Source organism: Pholis gunnellus (genome assembly GCF_910591455.1).
Source record: "Pholis gunnellus genome assembly, chromosome: 6".
NCBI classification, from domain to species: domain Eukaryota; kingdom Metazoa; phylum Chordata; class Actinopteri; order Perciformes; family Pholidae; genus Pholis; species Pholis gunnellus.
Genome location: NC_136532.1, coordinates 27,863,538 through 27,882,308, shown reverse-complemented (window position 1 = coordinate 27,882,308; position 18,771 = coordinate 27,863,538). Strand labels below are relative to the sequence as shown.

The 18,771-nt window shown below is 44.1% G+C and overlaps 2 protein-coding genes across 8 annotated transcripts in view; both read right to left on the bottom strand.

Moving 5' to 3' along the window:
• The window catches only part of LOC306697809 (uncharacterized protein), a 96,278-nt gene extending 78,872 nt beyond the window's left edge, over positions 1 to 17,406 (bottom strand). For 2 of the 7 annotated variants that reach the window (XM_079161857.1, XM_079161864.1), the window contains exons 1-7: positions 15,212 to 15,510; positions 14,992 to 15,138; positions 11,225 to 11,365; positions 10,970 to 11,048; positions 10,587 to 10,815; positions 8,622 to 10,425; positions 8,351 to 8,524 (exon numbers count right to left, since the gene is read on the bottom strand). In XM_079161857.1, coding sequence (XP_079017983.1) covers positions 8,351 to 8,524; positions 8,622 to 10,425; positions 10,587 to 10,815; positions 10,970 to 11,048; positions 11,225 to 11,365; positions 14,992 to 15,138; positions 15,212 to 15,315 — 2,678 coding nt within the window. In that variant the 5' untranslated portion in view covers positions 15,316 to 15,510. The other 5 variants (XM_079161861.1, XM_079161862.1, XM_079161865.1 and 2 more) reach the window with 5 other exon arrangements.
• LOC306697828 (stonustoxin subunit beta-like) lies at positions 1,442 to 3,499 on the bottom strand. The gene is made up of 3 exons (XM_079161894.1): positions 3,372 to 3,499; positions 2,704 to 3,232; positions 1,442 to 2,643 (listed from the first exon to the last, which is right to left on the bottom strand). Exons 2-3 carry the CDS (start codon positions 3,159 to 3,161, stop codon positions 2,547 to 2,549), a joined length of 555 nt encoding a protein of 184 aa, XP_079018020.1. The 5' UTR covers positions 3,162 to 3,232; positions 3,372 to 3,499; the 3' UTR covers positions 1,442 to 2,546.
• Positions 17,407 to 18,771: the final 1,365 nt, after the last annotated feature.

Here is an 18,771-nt window from a genome sequence, read left to right as displayed (position 1 = left end):
AGGTGGAGGAGCAGGTGGAGGAGCAGGTGGAGGAGCAGGTGAGGGAGCAGGTGGAGGAGCAGGTGGAGGAGCAGGTGAGGGAGCAGGTGGAGGAGCAGGTGGAGGAGCAGGTGAGGGAGCAGGTGGAGGAGCAGGTGGAGGAGCAGGTGAGGGAGCAGGTGGAGGAGCAGGTGAGGGAGCAGGTGGAGGAGCAGGTGGAGGAGCAGGTGAGGGAGCAGGTGGAGGAGCAAGTGAGGGAGCAGGTGAGGAGAAGGTGAGGGAGCAGGTGGAGGAGCAGGTGGAGGAGCAGGTGAGGGAGCAGGTGGAGGAGCAGGTGGAGGAGCAGGTGGAGGAGCAGGTGGAGGAGCAGGTGGAGGAGCAGGTGAGGGAGCAGGTGGAGGAGCAGGTCGGTCATATCCGGTCTATCTAAAGACGAGGATTGTAACCAATCAGATGTAGAGATACTATGGAGACTGGCTCCGCCCACTTACTGTCAAAAATAAAAACTACTGGAGAGCGAGCAGGAAAAAGACTCGAGAGCAACTTTAAGCTTCTCGAGCAACTTTTGCTCGTGGAGTGATGTAAAAGCACTCGTCAAAGTAAAATACGTGCGCGTGGATCTCATTTGCGCTCTCGGGTGTTGACAGTGACTTGCCTTCATATGCATTCATCTTATTTATGAATTATTTGTGTCTGTAGGTTTTTAAATCGTGACGTCATTATTAAATAACCAGAACATGATTATTGTTTCTCTTAAATGATGAAACTCAAACACTCTGAATGATCCTCACGTGACTGAATGAAATGATGATCAATGATGTAAAGATCTCTCACTTTAATAGTTTCATAATAAAGTTATTGAGGAAACATCACATCATGAAAACACAAATCTTTCTATAAATGAAGAAAGTTGTTTGTGGTTCTTTTGTTGTTCTACTGAAGCCTCTTCAGGCTGAAGACGTGCTGCAGGACTGCTTTGAGTCGACGGACTGGGATGTGCTGTGTGGACCACATGGGGAGGACCTCAACAGCGTGACGGACTGCATCACAGAACACATGAAACTCTGTGAACACACCACCATTCCATCCCAGACGGTACACTGCTTCCCCAACAACAAGCCAAGGATCACCAGTGACCTGGAAGCTCTTCTGAACAAGAAGAAAGCAGCTTTCAGGTCTGGGGAGGGACGAGCTCAGGAGAGTCCAGCGCGACCTGAAGGAGAAGCTCAGGGAGGGCAAGGACTCCTCCAGGAGGAAGCTGGAGGCCAAACTCCAGCAGAACTACGTGAGGGAGGTGTGGACGGGATGAAGCAGATCACCGGCTTCAAGGCTGGAGGGAGACAACCAGCTAAACTGTTTCTTTCATGGGTTCAGTGGGTTTACTCTGTTATTTTTATTGACCTGGACCATAATTGCTGCTGCAGTGAAGAAATGTCCCCTTGAGGGATCAACACAGTAACTATCTTTCATCTCCATCATTCAGTGCTGTCAGCCTCTCCCAGGAGAAGAGCTCTCTGACCTCATGGAGACGACGCAGACACCCTCAGAGACCAGCAGCACTGGACTTTGGTTGGAATGTACAAAATACAAACCAGTTTTATTTGGTTTATACAATAAAAACATGAAAGGTTACAGAAACAGATGATGTAGAAAGTAAATAAAATAAAAGATAAAATGTCAAAAACCTCAAAAGTTCAGATCACCAATCAGCCTCGTCAACAATCACACGTGAATACATGAATGAACATCACTGAAACATGAGCATCATTAAATGAACACATGATCAGTAAGAATACAAATGAAAGAATGAAAAGTGAAATCATGACACATTCTGAATTATAATATATCTTCATTGAATAAACAGCTGAGTTGGTTCTTGATCAGTAGTTTGGTTCAAACTTCTTTTGTCTCTTTTGATTTGTTTCTATGAGTTTCATCAAACTAGCACACAGTCAGTGATGAATGAAGTGAAAGTGAACAACACCACGTGAAGAATGAAGCTGATTTAACTAATCCTTCATTTTATACAGTGTTGGGATGGATTTGGACATTTCTGCTTTGACGTGATGTTTATGTGCTTTATTATCTAGAATCATCCAAAACTTTGATTTCTTTTGATTTCAACGTCACTTCTCACAGTTTGTTCATTTGTTACACGATGATCAAAGAAGATGAATTTAGTTTGTTCAAATCAAAACAACTCTTTACAACTTGTGGTTCTTTTTCCACAGATGCTGAATTTGATCCAGAAAGACTCTTGTTTGACATTCGGAGGTTTTTCTGAACACAAACAAATGTTTCAAGACAACAAAGTTCAGTTTTCTACACAAAGTCAAAGATGTTTCACAGCTTCTCTCAGACAACACATCATGTCAGGTCATTACATGGACCTCGCTCAGGTCCTTCAGACCTCCATCTGCAACACCACAAGTCCCAGAGAGCTCTCAACCCCCCAGAGTCCAGACCAGCTCAGGTACCCCTCACCTGCTCCAACTGCATCTACAACCACTGAGGGATCAGGTTGGTACCAACTAACATCAGCTGTGTGTGATCCTGTACACACTGAACTATCTGGTCAGCAGAGAGAACGTTTCTCTAGCAGGAGGAGACTCTCCCTCCTCCAGAGAACACAGAGACACTGAGGAACCAGGCCAGAAGCTGGACCTGAGCCTGGACTTGACTTTGGCCAGTATCCCAAACCCAGACCTAAACCCAAAGCCAAACCCAAAGCCAAACCCAAAGCCAGGATAAAGAGGTTCAGTGAATGTGGTGTTGAAGGTGTGGAGGTGGATCAGTGTGTCAGAGGAGACTCTGTAGAAGGACAGAGAGCCAGCAGGACAGTCCACATACACTGCTACTCTACCAGAGGGGGAGGAGGAGGAGGAGGAGGAGGAGGAGGAGGAGGAGGAGGAGATGGGTGTTCTTGTCTTATTGTGATAGACAGAGTAACCACCACTAGTACATCTCAGATTCCAGGACTGATCATTCTCTCCAAACAAACAGTCTGAACTCTCTCCTCTCCTCCTGATTCCTCTGTAACTCACTGATATTTCAACTCCTCCTCTCCACTCAACCTCCCAGTAACAGCGACCAGTCAGACCAGTTCCACACAGCAGCTGATGACAGAGGTCAAACCTGTCTGGATGATCAGGATATGACTGAACCTCGTCCACACATGTCATCTTCCTGTTGTTGTCAGACAGTTTGATGTTTCTGTTCACTGTGTTTGTGTCGAGTGTGAGTTCACAGGAATCTGATGGAGAGAACAAGACACAACACAGCTGCAGTTATTAATCTATCATCTGTTTGATGATGACATCAGAGATGTGAATGAGTGATGTCACAGTCTGAAGATGCTTTGTTTTCATGAATCAAACTCAAAGCACACTCACACTTCCTCAGACCTGGTCTGAACCATCGGACTCCAGCAGGCTCCACCCTGAAAGGAGGAGGGGGGTCAGAGCAGCATGAAACATGGACATTACATCGCTCTCACACACACACACACACACACACACACACACACACACACACACACACACACACACACACACACACACACCTGGTCCTGTGTGTTCGATAACATCACAGTCACACATGGACTCCTGCTGTCTGATCACTGCACTATAATACATATTAATACATGAGATGTGCCGAACATTCCTGTGGAACCATGTTCTATCCATCATGTTCTTAGTATGTTTCGCTCTATTCATCTTGATGACAGAACACTGAAACATGTGAAAATGATTGAATGCGTCTGAATACAGGATTTGTCTCCTTCACTCAAAGAATCGGTTCAGATGTTATCAATCAAAGTCACTGAATGTTCTGGAACTCATGTTGCTTTATAGATCAGAGGGGAAAGTAGCTCCATTAGGTTAAAGACAAAGTGTTGAATTCATAGTCACCATGAATAAACACAGATCCATTCTCTCTCTTACATGGTGAACTGATGGTATTTTGGTATTTGAATGATTTCTCTGAGTCCTCAGTAAGCCATGTTTCTGACAGGCAATAACTGAAACTTCATGCTTCAGTCAAGACAAATAATGAATGAATGTGTCATAGTTGGAAGACTTCTAGTATTCAGATGAACAGTAAAGAATGTATTCCCTAAAACCGTCTGTGTGATGAAATGTGCTGCTCACACCAACGCTTCTGATCCCATTTCAACAGGAAATGCTGCAGCTGATGCTGCAACTAAGCAAGCGATTGATGCTCGGTGTGCCTCCAGAAATATCCCTCACTCATGATATTCACTTCCTGCAGACATTGGCCTCTGCAGAGCCAAAGTGTTGGGCCTCATCTGGTCCAGGTTTAAAACATGCTCTCTTCCATTAGTACTAAATGAGCTCATTTGTTCCTGTGTTGCTTTAGTTGCTTTAGTGGATGTTGTGCTGCTGTAATAAACTAACGTCCTCTTGCAGGATGAATAAAGTATCTAAACTCTGAAGACAGCATGATGACGTGATGAGGCCTCTACATTCAATAACATGAATATCACTGGATTCAACTTGTTCACTGACATTAGGGAACGTAAAAGAACTGCAACGTTAAATATTAGTATTTGATGAAGCTGTTGTTTTATGAATGACAATAGAATACAGTGTGAAGTATCACAGCAGGGATTCATCAGAATAAACTGAGGAGCATCATTCATCTGTAGATCTCAGGGTTTAAGACTGGACTTAGAGCAACGCTCAGTGGAAACAAAGCAAAGAAATGATGGGATGTAATCTTATTAATGCAGCATGGAACACAAGAGAGAGCACAGTTATTTAGTATTTTGTAGGAAATGTATTGTTTGCTAACAACGCATGGAGCAGCTGAGTAACGCGATGGAAGGCAGAGCTCCAGCACCGTGACACACAGTCCGGTCCTTCATGGAGCCTCAGACGGTCAACAGAGAACCAAGAACCAGCAACCAGCAGATTAAAGAAACCATTTGTAATTGAACTAAACAGCAAATGACATGTGATATGAATACACTACATTGATGTAGATTGGCCCTCGACATGCTGTTAGAGAAGAAGGAAGAAGACGATCCTGCAACATGTGACCTGTTTCAATGCCCGACTGCTTCCCTCCTTTAGACGAGCAGGACTTTGAAAGAGACATTTCTGTGTCATACTGATGTTTCTTATTATTACAGCTTGTGATCTGAGAAAGATGATCTCACACAACAGCTGCTGCTTTCTTTGACTTTACTTGATGAAGGAATCAATGAAACTCAGTTGATTCTGAATGTTTGTTCTGGTAATATGATAGAATTGCTTACAAAGTGTTGCGGTTGTTTGATGATTGTGTGTTATGAAACTCACTGATATGTCTCATTATACAGTTCAACAGAGATGGAGGTCCAGCGTCTGTGTGTCTCCTCATCTCAGGAGACTTATCTCAACATGTTGGTGTGAACATTCCCTCGCTTGCTACAACATAGAGCTGCTTACAATTTGAAAACACAGCTGACTTCTTTCCCTGATGGATGAATGATGTGCAGATGTAAACCACTGTGAGTATTATGTGTTCATGCTTTGATATGCCGCTGATTGACGACTGTGGTCTGTGGTTTCAACACCTTCATGATTCTGTCTGCACGTCAGTACGTTTCTCTAGTGTCGCTGCCAAAGTTAACCAGATGAACGAGTGAGACGTCCAGATGAGGGAAGGTGTCAATGCTTTGTTAGACTGTCCTTTAGTGCGAGCCATCAACAGATCAGTGTCCCACCAACTCCTCCTGGATTCCCCTGAGCCCTCTGTTCAAACCACTGCTCCATGAGACACGTTTACAGCTATGATGCAAACTCATCCCTGACAGACTTTAGCGTCATGACGAGTGAGTAAAGGTTGTGTTTCCTCCACAGACACACAAAAACAGCCCGTCAGCACTTTCCTACGCTCGGGGTTAATGATGTCCTGAATACAAATCATGATGAAATGTTACTGACTCATGTTCTCACTGCTAGTGGTGAATATATACTATTGTAGTGATCTAATGTAATGATCAAGGGGAGGATTGTAATGGTCATTTTTCACGTAGTGTGTATTTCTACTCAGTATATTGTGTTCATGGTTCTTTGTTGAACTTCACCGTGTCTCTGTTGTGCAGAAGAAGAGTTCTCCCTCTCTGTTCACAAAGAGAACTAACTGTGTTGTGTGAGAATGTTCCAGCACCGAGGCCTTTGGGCCGCTTGCTGTGGTTGCTGACCGTTTGTTTTTGAATGTTGTTCCGATCAGTCTGAGACCAAAAGTCTGTAACATCGGCCATCGGCCCACCTTTGCTCATTCTGTATAAAGAAAGCTTCTTCACTTGTTTCTGGGTTCTTCCTCACTGAGACTGAACGCATTCTGTGGTGATGATTGAACCTTCTGAATCTTTTCCATTACAAGCTTCTTCTGATTGGCCCATGACGACAGCTCATGATGTTCACTTGTTCATGATCTATTATTATCAGTATTATATTGACAATCATCCATTTCACACTCAGTTTCCTCCACCAGTCAGTCAGTAAATCACATGTTTAAACCTGCATCAATTGATTTCTTTGTCCACTTGTGGTTCAGTGAAAACAAGCTGTAAACACAACATGTGACATATTATCAGCTTATAAAGTAGTTGTGTCTAACATGATGTCAACCAGCTGCTTCCACATCCAGCAGTTACACATCAACATGATGACTCATCAGGAGTCTTTGTGTTTGTGTCTCCTGATGAATGTTAGTCCACTATTCTCTCTCTTGTAGCTCTGTGTTTGGTCTCCACCACCTCCTGAGGGAAACATCTGTCTCTTTAGCTGCTAAATGCTCCTCTATGTTCACCAGCTAGTCTCTGACTGAGTCTGTCTGCTGTTTGCTGCTGAGCAGGTAGTGAACAGTGGCTTCATCACAGCTTGTTGGATGAAAACAGCTGCTGCTGGAAACACTGAGACTCAACCAAACAGGAAATGTGCTGCAGAACCAAAACTAGGAGCTAAAAGAGGCTAAAAAGCTCAGTAGAGCTGCAGAGATGGAGACAGTTCTCTGTGGGTTCATCACCACCACACGACTCTTCACCATCACACAGAGTCAGCTGATCCGTTGTCAGTATAGAAGCATTGATTGTTGATGTTCTGGTCCTGAGAAGCGACCTCTTGTGTTTGTGTAATAATGACGGTTGTCTCTCAGAAGTAAAGGAGAAAGAATCCTGAAACCACTACAGCGACACAAACCCTCTGATGGAGGAGGTCGGGGGGGATGGTTGGATGTACAAAGCTGTTCACATCCCGTCTCCTAGCAACAGTCAACACTGGTTTCTATGATCTGTAATCTGGGGGTGAAAATATTACAGTTCAAGTCCGTCTGCAGCCACAGAGCACTGCCTGTGTCCCCCTAGAACTTTGGTCCAGTCCTCAATAAACCTCTTTGGGCTCTGACACACCATGTCCACAATCAGCTGTTGGTTCTTCACTGAGCGTCTGTGGCCGACTGTCACCTGTAGTTTCAACAAGTCGACTCTGATCAGCCAGGGAACTGGATCTCAGTGCAGAACAAACCACAACCAGGTAAAGCTGAACTCCTTCAAAACAGAAAAACATTCCTATTGTGATGATTCATCAAGACGCTTTAAACAGATTGTTTCTTTGTCTGTTTGTCTTTTCACGATAAAGTCTGGACTAAAGGGCAACACACACGAGCATCAAAACATCAAGTATTGTTTGATATGAGTCCACAAACCTGCAGCGTGACGACGTTGACTCATGTCAACCCAGCGTGTCAGGATACACCACTGTCCTATTTTCTAATGTTGAAACAAGACAACGCTCCAGAAAAACAACAGTTTCATCACCTTCCCTCCCTGTTGTGGCTTATCCTGGCTACTGTTCCCTGACTACTTCTGTCTGTGTTGATGGTCTGATGTGGGACACAAACACTTTGATGAGTCTCTGGTAGTTTGAGGTCAGCTTGGTGTGTCAGGGTCATATTAACCAGGCTGACAGTGTGACAGAGAAAAGTCTCCAGCTCTACCTCCTCTATCAGACTGATTGTCTGTGGCTGCAACAGGCCTCTTCATACCTGAGAGTTTCCAGTCTCCAGAGTGGATCCTTCAGTCCAGCAGACAGCAGCTTCACTCCTGAGTCTCCTGGATGATTGTAGCTCAGGTCCAGCTCTCTCAGATGGGAGGGGTTGGAGCTCAGAGCTGAGGCCAGAGAAGCACAGCCTTCCTCTGTGATCAGACAGCCTGACAGGCTGCAAACACACAAAACAACACACATGTCACATAATCTGAGGGAACTGTGAGGGCTGGAAGGTTTATGTTTATTACTGTCATCACCAATGTGTTTGTGTGTAAACTTTTTCTTAGTCCAAGAAAAGTAATTCACAGGGTCACCTGAGAGTCTCCAGTTCACAATGTGGACTCTTCAGTCCAGCAGACAGCAGCTTCACTCCTGAATCCTGCAGGTTGTTGTTACTCAGGTCCATGTCTCTCAGACTAGAGGACTGGGAGCTGAGAACTGAGGACAGAGCATCACAGCTTCTCTCTGAGAGGTTACAGCCACTCAGTCTGAAGAGACAATGATGAAGAAAAAATAAACAATAAGTAGCAAAGATAGCAGCGTATTTAAGTTATGATCTATGAATCTAACTCTCTCTGTACTTACAGAGATTTGTTGGAGGCTTTGACCACTGGCAGCAGCCTCAGAAGAGCCTCCTCTGAAGCAGAGTATTTCTTCAGGTCAAACACGTCCAGATCTTTTTCTGATGACAGTAAGATGAAGACCAGAGCTGACCACTGAGCAGGAGACAGTTCATCTGTGGAGAGACGTCCTGAACTCAGGGACTGTTGGATCTCCTCCACTAGAGAACCATCATTCAGTTCATTCAGACAGTGGAACAGATTGATGCTTTTCTCTGGAGACACATTCTCACTGATCTTCTCCTTGATGTACTGGACTGTTTCCTGATTGGTCTGTGAGCTACTTCCTGTCTGTGTCAAAAGACCTCGTAGGAGAGTCTGATTGGTCTCCAGTGAAAGACCCAGGAGGAAGCGGAGGAACAAGTCCAGGTGTCCATTTGGACTCTGTAAGGCCTTGTCCACTGCACTCTGGTAGAGACGTGTTAGTTTAGTTTTGTCTCTAAAGACTTTAGACAACCAGGAGGTTGTTTGTTCTTCTGACAGCAGATTGACTCCAGAGTTGATGAAGGTCAGATGGACATGAAGAGCAGCCAGAAACTCCTGAACACTCAGATGGACGAAGCAGAAGACCTTGTCCTGGTACAGTCCTCTCTCCTCTCTAAAGATCTGTGTGAACACTCCCGAGTACACTGAGGCTGCTCTGATGTCGATGCCACACTCTGTCAGGTCAGATTCATAGAAGATCAGGTTGCCTTTCTGCAGTTGATCAAAAGCCAGTTTTACCAGAGACTCAGTTATCTTCCTGCTCTCTGGACTCCAGTGTGGATCCGTCTCAGCTCCTCCATCATACTTGACCTTCTTCAGTTTGGACTGAACCACCAGGAAGTGGATGTACATCTCAGTCAGGGTCTTGGGCAGCTCTCCTCCCTCTCTGGTCTTCAACACCTCCTCCAGAACTCCAGCAGTGATCCAGCAGAAGACTGGGATGTGGCACATGATGTGGAGGCTTCGTGAGGTCTTGATGTGGGAGATGATCCTGCTGGCCTGCTTCTTATTTCTGAATCTCTTCCAGAAGTACTCCTCCTTCTGTGGGTCAGTGAACCCTCTGACCTCTGTCACCATGCCGACACACTCAGGAGGGATCTGATTGGCTGCTGCAGGTCGTGTGGTTATCCAGAGGCGAGCAGAGGGAAGCAGTTTCCCCCTGAAGAGGTTTGTCAGCAGCACATCCACTGAGGTGGACTCTGTAACATCAGTCAGGACCTCATTGTTGTGGAAGTCCAGAGGAAGTCGACACTCATCCAGACCGTCAAAGATGAACAGAACCAGGAACTCTTCAAAGCTGCAGATTCCTGCTTCTTTGGTTTCACTGAAGAAGTGATGAACAAGTTCCACCAAGCTGAACTTCTTCTCTTTCAGCACATTCAGCTCTCTGAAAGTGAATGGAAATGTGAACAGTATGTCCTGGTGGTCTTTGTCTTCAGCCCAGTCCAGAGTGAACTTCTGTGTTAAGACTGTTTTCCCAATGCCAGCCACTCCCTTTGTCATCACGGTTCTGATTGGTTCCTCTCCTCCAGGTGAGGCTTTAAAGAGGTTTTCTTGTCTGATGGTTGTTTCTGGTCTGTGTGGTTTCCTGGATGCTGTTTCAATGTGTCTGACCTCATGTTCATCATTGACCTCTGCAGTCCCTCCCTCTGTGATGTAGAGCTCTGTGTAGATCTGGTTCAGAAGGGTTGGGTTTCCTGCTTTAGCGATTCCCTCAAACACACTCTGGAACTTCTTCTTCAGGTTAGATTTGAGTTCACGCTGACAAACTGCAGCAAGAAGTCCTGAATGAACACAACAAATAAGATCAATGAGTCAAAGAATAGATTTCAACATTTCATTTCCTCAAAGAATGAGTCTATGAATACATGTTGGTCCATCTCATGAGACGTTAGTAAACGTCCCATTGATCCAGCATGTTAAATCTTTAGAGAAATCCTCTTACTGCTCTGCAGACAGTCAGCCAGCTCCTCCTGCTTCATCCTCCTCAGGAAGTTCATTGTGATCTTCAGAAATGCCTCTCTGCTGCTCCTCCTCTGCTCTTCATCCTCACCGTCCAACACCTCCTCATCCTCCCTCTGACTCTCTAAGCATTCTGGGTAATCTGAACTCAGTCCCTTCTGGATCTTCTTCAGCTCGTTCTTCACAAAAGTGACGATGTTCTCCTCCAGCAGCTGGAACAGAATATTCTCTGAATGACACAAACTAAAACCATGGAACCAAACATCAGATCCATGTTGGACAGACTGACAATCCACTGGTCTACAAAGTGCAGCATGGAGATGATTGTGAACAGAATAGATTTAAAGTAGTTGTACATGTACAGACCATAAATATGGAGTCCAGGTGTGTTTGATGCTGCTGGGCAGACTGACCTCTGGGAACCTCTGAGCTCTCCTGGTCCTCTCTGTGGAGGAATCATGAAGAATCAGCTCACATTGCGTCTGTCCACACAGAGACCAACACAAGGTAAAGGTCCATGAAGTGATATGTGGATGTGGATCAGATGAGTCCCTGTAGTGGTAAAGGTTCACTAGTCCTGCTGATCCCACTGAGAATCAACAGCTCAGTCTTCCAGCTCACCTTTGATCAACAGAGTGGCGTCCATCTTTGAAGTTAATAGGATTACCCATAGACCAGTCACTCTTCATGGACACACAGCTGGGTTCAGGTCCAGGTCCAGGTCCAGGTCCAGGTTCAGGTCCAGGTTGTTCCAGCTTCCTCCTGATGGAAAAAACAGATCAATTCTGCTCTGAGACAAAACCTGTACTCGGTGTACAGTAGGTTTTTATACCAACTTCACATGCAGGGTTGGAAACAGTCTCCAAAAATTCCAAGTGAAGACAGGTGTGAGTCAAGGAAGTGTGACGTCAGCTTTGCTCTTCAATATTACTCTTGACTGGGTAATGAGACAAACAACTGAAGACCAAAATAGAAGCATTCGATGGACACTCTTTTCATCACTTGAAGATCTAGACCAGGGGTCCCTAATAGGCGGACCGCAGTCCGGATCCGGACCCAGACGCCGTTATATCCGGACCCAGGACCTAAAACCGATAGATAATTGAGAATTATTCCATTTTAACGGAGCGCTTCTATTTTAAGCGGCGCAGCTTTTTCAGCCTTTACGGTACTTATTCAGCGGTGCAAATCACATCACGTGATGCAGCTCAGCCAATCAAATGTGAGTATTCTGACAAGTTTCCTGATTCCAGTGAGATGTTCACACACGGGAGAGACGAGGAAACAACGAAGAGCAGGAGAATAATTAGTGAGTCAGAGAAGTTATTTCACATGACGTTCTCCAAAGAGAGAAACGTGGTCAGAGAGACCAGAGAGACCAGAGTCTCTAACCATTAATGAACAGACTCTTATAGGTTCATTCTTCACACGTCAGTTTAAAACCAGTAGGTCTCACATGTTCAGAGACCGTGACGGTTATTAAAAGCGGTAAATGAAGCGACTCTACGAGACAAAGAACAACTCTTTAGAGCAAACGTTCCATCTCACATCTGAAATGAATTCACAGATAATAAACCTAAGAGTCCAATATGATCAATGATGTTAACAGAGAGAATAGAGCTGAAACAAGAGGTTTAATAACCACAGAGGAAGTCCTGAACACTAATTTATCTTGTTACAAGATGAGAAGAAGATAATATTGTGTTTTTTTATTGACATCTCTTCACCCTGAATGACGTGAATTTAAAGCTGCAGGACAATGTTTCTAAAATGAATGACTTTATTTTAAGATGCACATTTGTCAAAAGCTTTCTGTTCTGTCAGTTATTCTTTAATCCAGACATTATTTTACTTGAAATGAGAAGAACATTTATTTATGTATTTCTAGGTATTATTTATAATCCATCCAGTTAAATGTGAAAACTGAGAATAATAATTGTTAAAATATAATTGATGTGAACTTTCTTTATTTGATTTGACAGTTGTTGACACACAGAGACGTTACTACTACTAGACTTCTTGAATATATATATATATATATATATATATATATATATATATATATATATATATATATATATATATATATATATATATATATATATATATATATATATATATATATTAGTGCTGAGCAACGATTACAATTATTAATCGAGATTAATCTCATGATTATTTTTTCATATGAACTAAAGATCAATAACATTTGGTTCAGTGACGTGCGGTGAGGTTCGTGGCTGGTGAGTCAGATTTACAAACATATGAACCCAATATAGAGCAGATTAAACCACCATTCAATAGAGCAGCTTGCACATTGACTACTGGTTGTTCTTCATGTTTCATATGTTGGAGAAAAATCAAAGTGACCATTGATCTTATGAGTGACCATTGATCTTTTGTGCTTACAAATGCGGTGTTAGGAAGTGATTACTTTTATGGCGTCCTGCTAGAATTAGCTGGCTTCCTTTTCTCACTCAGGACGACCACTGTTTATTCTTCTTAGGTGTCGAGGCCTCTCAGCAGCATGTTCTGAAGTAGATAACAAAGAACTGTGGAAGCGTGGAGGTGGGGGCAGAGCAATGTTATGGCTCAAACCTCCTGATTGCGAGAACGTGACCTTCATTGAAGACCAAATGTTCTAGTGAAGTTACAAACACTTTGTTCTTTTGACGCCATATGTATTGTGTATGTGTCACCTCCTGTGACAGAATGCTAAACAAGTATATATACCAGTGTCTCAGAGCCAGACCTCTGAGCAGTCTTGGCACGTTGTTGTATGTGTTCAACCCTGACTCCTTCTTTGCAAAGAATAAATGTTAACTGATTCATGATTTTCCATCGGTCTTGCGTGAATTTTTCTAACACATGTCAGCATTCTTTACACACACATAGGTAAGCTACATTTGGTTATATTGTCCTGTTTTTTGAGAATTGTTAAAGCTTAGATATTTAATCTTCAATGTTTGCGGTCAAAGCAAAATATAAGAAGAAGAGAAGTGAAGAAGAAGAGAAGTGAAGAAGAAAAGAAGTGTAGAAGAAGAGAAGTGTAGAAGAAGAGAAGTGAAGAAGAAAAGAAGTGTAGAAGAAGAGAAGTGTAGAAGAAGAGAAGTGAAGAAGAGAAGTGTAGAAGAAAAGAAGTGTAGAAGAAGAGAAGTGAAGAAGAAGAGAAGTGTAGAAGAAGAGTAACGGAACTACAAGCATGAACCGACCCGTGGTCTCTCTCGCCCCCTTCAGTGAGGCAGAGGTACTGTTTGCTCCTCTGAGCTTCTTCACTGAGGTTTAATGTCAGATCAGCAAGACTGAATATGTTCTACACACACGTGAAATACAATACATGAGCTATTCTATGAAAGAAAGGACTTATAATACAAGTGTCTACACATATTACAGTGGTGACAAACAATGAGAAAGCAGAAGACACGATCTCAACCTGTCTGTGAGGGATTGCGCAATCTGAGGTGAGTTCATATATTTGGGCAACACTGTCAGACACGATGGGAGCCCAGATAAAGACATCAAGAATCGTCTTAATAAGGCAAGAAACGCTTCCAAAGTCCTGAATAACATATGGAGGTCACAGCAGGACACCATCAAGACCAAACTCAAATGTATCAGAGCTGTATTTTATCCACCCTATTGTTCTATTATCATAATATATGATATTAACATAAAACCTATTGTACGGTTCTGAATGCTGGAGAATGACACAAGAAGATCTCAACAGACTATCAACCTTCCACACCAGAGTTTAAGGAGAATACTGCACATGTTCTGGTTAAACACCATTTCAAATGAAGAACTGATGACAAATGGCAACAAGAATGCATGGAGACCATCCTAATGAGAAGAAGATGGAGATAGGACATGTGTTGAGGAAAGACCCTGCTGATGTTACAAGAACAGCCTTACATTGGACACCAGAAGGGAAAAGAAAAAGAGGCCGACCAAGAAACACATGAAGAAGAACTGTGGAGAAGGAGATGCAGAGCCTGAAGCACTCATGGGGCTCCATCCAGCAACTCGCCCGGGACAGACGGGAGTGGAAGACTGTTGTTGCTGCCCTACATGCCAGGAGGCATAAAGGCCAGAGAGAGAGAGACTCTGTGTGTTAGTATCCTGGTAGTTTTAGGAGACGTTTAGTATGAAATCAATGTTTCATGTAGAAATGTTTCAGTGTTGATGTTGAAGCTGTATTCAGTGCAGCAAAGACAGGAAATGATGCAGTGAGGTGACCATGATGGTTGAAGAGTAATGCTGTCCAATCAGGATGAAGAGAGGAACCATGTGTGAGTGTCCTTCTGACATCATCATCATCATCACCATCATCATCATCATCACCATCATCATCATCATCATCATCATCATCATCATCAGTTTGATATCCTCACCTTTGATCAACAGAGTGGCGTCCATCTTTGAAATTAATAATAAGAGACATAGACCCATCACTCTTCATGGACACACAGCTGGGTCCAGGTCCAGGTTCAGGTTCAGGTCCAGGTTCAGGTCCAGGACAGCGTGGTCCCTGATGGGTCCTGGTCACATGTAGGAACAGAGTCAGTGAATGAAAGACTTTGAGTCATGGACAGTTAGAGACGGTCATCTCACCTCTGAGCTTTGGTGTGGCTGGTTTTAGAGGGAGGGACTCCCTCCTCTCTGTCCTCACACTGATTCATAGCAGAGTCCACACCTTCACACAAACACAACAACATTATTTCTCTTCATCATGACAAACACACACAGCTCATTCACCTCAATACTAAAGACACTCATGGGACAGTTTCCATGTTGTTGTCACTTTGAGCTGCAGAGTCATCTCTAAGAAATGACGTTCACAATGCTCTTTAGTCTGTTGGCTTGTTTGAAGACTAGAGGAAGACTCTTCATGTGGCTTTTTATTGGCCTTTCTTTGGGGATGACGTCACTTTTCACTTCTATTTGAGTGACTTTGAAAAGCTCTTCAAATGTTCCTCTGTTTCCACGTCTACTGCATCCAGTCAGAGCATGAAGCAGCTACAAACAGGAACAAATGTAAGCTGTGGATGTGCTTCAGTGTTTGTAACATAACAGACTGTCAACGTAAAAGCAGCTCTCTAAACTCTCTGTGTCTCCTGGAGGTCTGACAGTAATCTAGTAGAACTCGTTGGCAGAGGAGACGAGTGAGGAGTCCAGAGAAAAGGACCGGCAGTGAATCCAGAGGCTGAGAGAGGAAAGTGGACTCAACTTGCTGTTAGTTGAACCCTTCAATGAAACACTGTGAGCTTTCATCTGCAGATGTTTAGTGATGTGTTGTCACAATGTAGTGTGCATCATTTATTGTGACATGTAACCTGAATCTCACCGTTTACTGCTTTACAGGTCATTTATACTGATGCCTACTGACATGACTTTAAACTATTGTGAGCTCATTTCTGCTCTCCAAACATTTCAATCATTTTTCATGCCCAATGAGGTAAAATGGCCGCCACGCCACGTCAAGGTTCTTTCACGAAAACTCTAGCTTTTAATCATTTTTAATCACAAAGGTCTTAAGAGCATCATGAACAAATTTGAAGTCGGTCGCATAAATTCTCTAGGAGGAGTTCGTTAAAGTACGAATGCTGAAAAATGGAAAATGTGACAAAAAGCACAACTTTGCGGGTTTACTGTAGCGCCCCCTATTGGCTGAATGCAACACAAATCTCAGGGTATGTTACAGGGTGCGATGTGCACATATGCTGAACGTTTCGTGAATTTTCGACAAATGGTTGAGAAGTTATGTGTATTGATATTAAGCCACGCCCCTAATAAGTTTATTGGTCCATATCTTGTCAACGCAAAGAGATATCAAAAAGATTTTGATAAATCTGAGTGACCTACATCCAATAATGATCCACAGCAAATGTAATAGCAATCAGACCCAGCATGTAGGAGGAGTTCACAAAGATGTGTTTTTCACTAAATTCAAGATGGCGGAAAATCGAAGCAGGCGGAGCTTAGGGGTCTGAGAGGCTTTTTTGTGGATCTAGCGGGTTTGGACATGTATGTTGAATTTCAAGTAAATCGGACAAACTGGCCGAGGGGCGTCACCGGTCCAACTGGTAGGGGGCGCTAGAGAGACAGTTATTTACACACAAATATGCAACATTTTGGTGATTTTTCGAGTATGGCAAGTCCCCCAAATATGCGCCCGAATGCGCCTGATGTACTACGTGTGTTCGAATCTCAATAGGGCCTTCGCTGCTCGGGCCTAATAAACATTAGAGAAGAATAGCGCTTCTAAATCTAAAGTAAGTTTCGTACGGTATGAAACTGAGTACTGATCTGATCTGTCTTCACTCTGGTGTTAAACTCAGTCAGTCAGTCCGATCGGCTGCAGCGTCCAATCACATCACTGATGAACAATGAGGGGGCGTGTCGGCCGTTCAAACACTTCCTGGAAGTCTGTTCTCGTGGCTCCTCGCTCATGGCTCCTCTCTCCTCGCTCCCTCCTCCCTCCTCGCTCCTCGCTCCTCACTCCCTCCTCCTCAGAGCTAAATAAGAGCTTTGGGACGGCCGTCAATATGGCGGCGCAGAACAACTTCCGGTTCGAGCGAGGATCGAGGATCGAGAGCGAGGAAATGACAATTAAGAGACTTGGCATGTACCCTTTGTGACGTGTTGCTCTGTTCTTCTTCACTGGTCCTCCTCTGAAGTCCACTTGAACTAGTTTCTGCTGGACCTGAAGGACCAAAGAGTCCTCCAAGAGTCCCTCCGTGAGAAGAGTCGCTCACTCACCTTTAGAAGCAGAGAAGAAGAAGCTGCGACACCACGAGCTCCAGAAGTGAAACTAACGAGAAACAGGAAGGGAGGGGCGTCACGAGGAGAGAGGAAACGACGTCTGTTTCTGATGACGAGGATCAGCTGATCACAGCTGGATCAGCTGTCAGTCGGCTTTAACATCTGGAGAGACTTTAGAGAAGTTTGTGTCTGTTAATAACACTAATAACTAATAAAGACACACAGTGATCATCACTGTAGAGGCGTTTCTCTCTGTTTCCTCTTTAACAAACTGCATTGAGTATTTATACACAGTCTGTGGTATTTATACACAGTCTGTGGTATTTATACTGTGTTCTGTTTATAAGATCAGGATCATTTCTACAGCAGAATGCGTTCTTCTTATTTATGAATTATTTGTGTTTGTGGTTCTTTTGTTGTTCTACTGAAGCCTCTTCAGGCTGAAGACGTGCTGCAGGACTGCTTTGAGTCGACGGACTGGGATGTGCTGTGTGGACCACATGGGGAGGACCTCAACAGCGTGACGGACTGCATCACAGAACACATGAAACTCTGAACACACCACCATTCCATCCCAGACGGTACACTGCTTCCCCAACAACAAGCCAAGGATCACCAGTGACCTGGAAGCTCTTCTGAACAAGAAGAAAGCAGCTTTCAGGTCTGGGGAGGGACGAGCTCAGGAGAGTCCAGCGCGACCTGAAGGAGAAGCTCAGGGAGGGCAAGGACTCCTCCAGGAGGAAGCTGGAGGCCAAACTCCAGCAGAACTACGTGAGGGAGGTGTGGACGGGATGAAGCAGATCACCGGCTTCAAGGCTGGAGGGAGACAACCAGCTAAACTGTTTCTTTCATGGGTTCAGTTCACAGCCCTCATCTGTCTCCTCCTCACACCTCACTAACCTCCGGTTCAAGCGAGGAAATGACAAATGAGAGACTTGGGATGTACTCTTAGAGAGTCCTCCATGTTTCTACAGGAGCCCAGAAGGGACAAACAAAACACACCTTATGTCACCTGCAGGCCACCGTAGTTCATCAACCTCCAGCTTCACGTGTTAGAGCTGCATTCTCTCTAGTGTCCACCAGGGGGCGACTCCTCTGGTTGTATAGAAGTCTATGAGAAAATGACTCTACTTCTCTCTTGATTTATTACCTCAGTAAACATTGTAAACATGAGTTTATGGTCTCAATCTCTAGTTTCAAGTCTTCTTCAATACAGCATGATGTTCATTTAGTAAATGATGGTCCATTTAGAGTCACACAGACCATAAAGCAGGGGATGCTTTAGGGGCGGGGCTACACAGTGATTGACAGGTCTCTAGTCCCTCCTCAGTCCAGATTTCTTCTTAAATACTAAAGTGCAGAGTGTGGTTGGTGTGAAACGTCTCAGGTGGTTTTACTACGAATATTAA

Excerpts from the sequence above, each read along its gene's own strand:
- LOC306697828 (XM_079161894.1), bottom strand. The coding sequence starts at position 3,161 with ATGACATGTGTGGACGAGGTTCAGTCATATCCTGATCATCCAGACAGG. Across the intron at positions 2,644-2,703 it reads GGCTTTGGGTTTGGCTTTGG|GTCCAGCTTCTGGCCTGGTT; the intron begins GTTTGGCTTTGG and ends GTCCAGGCTCAG.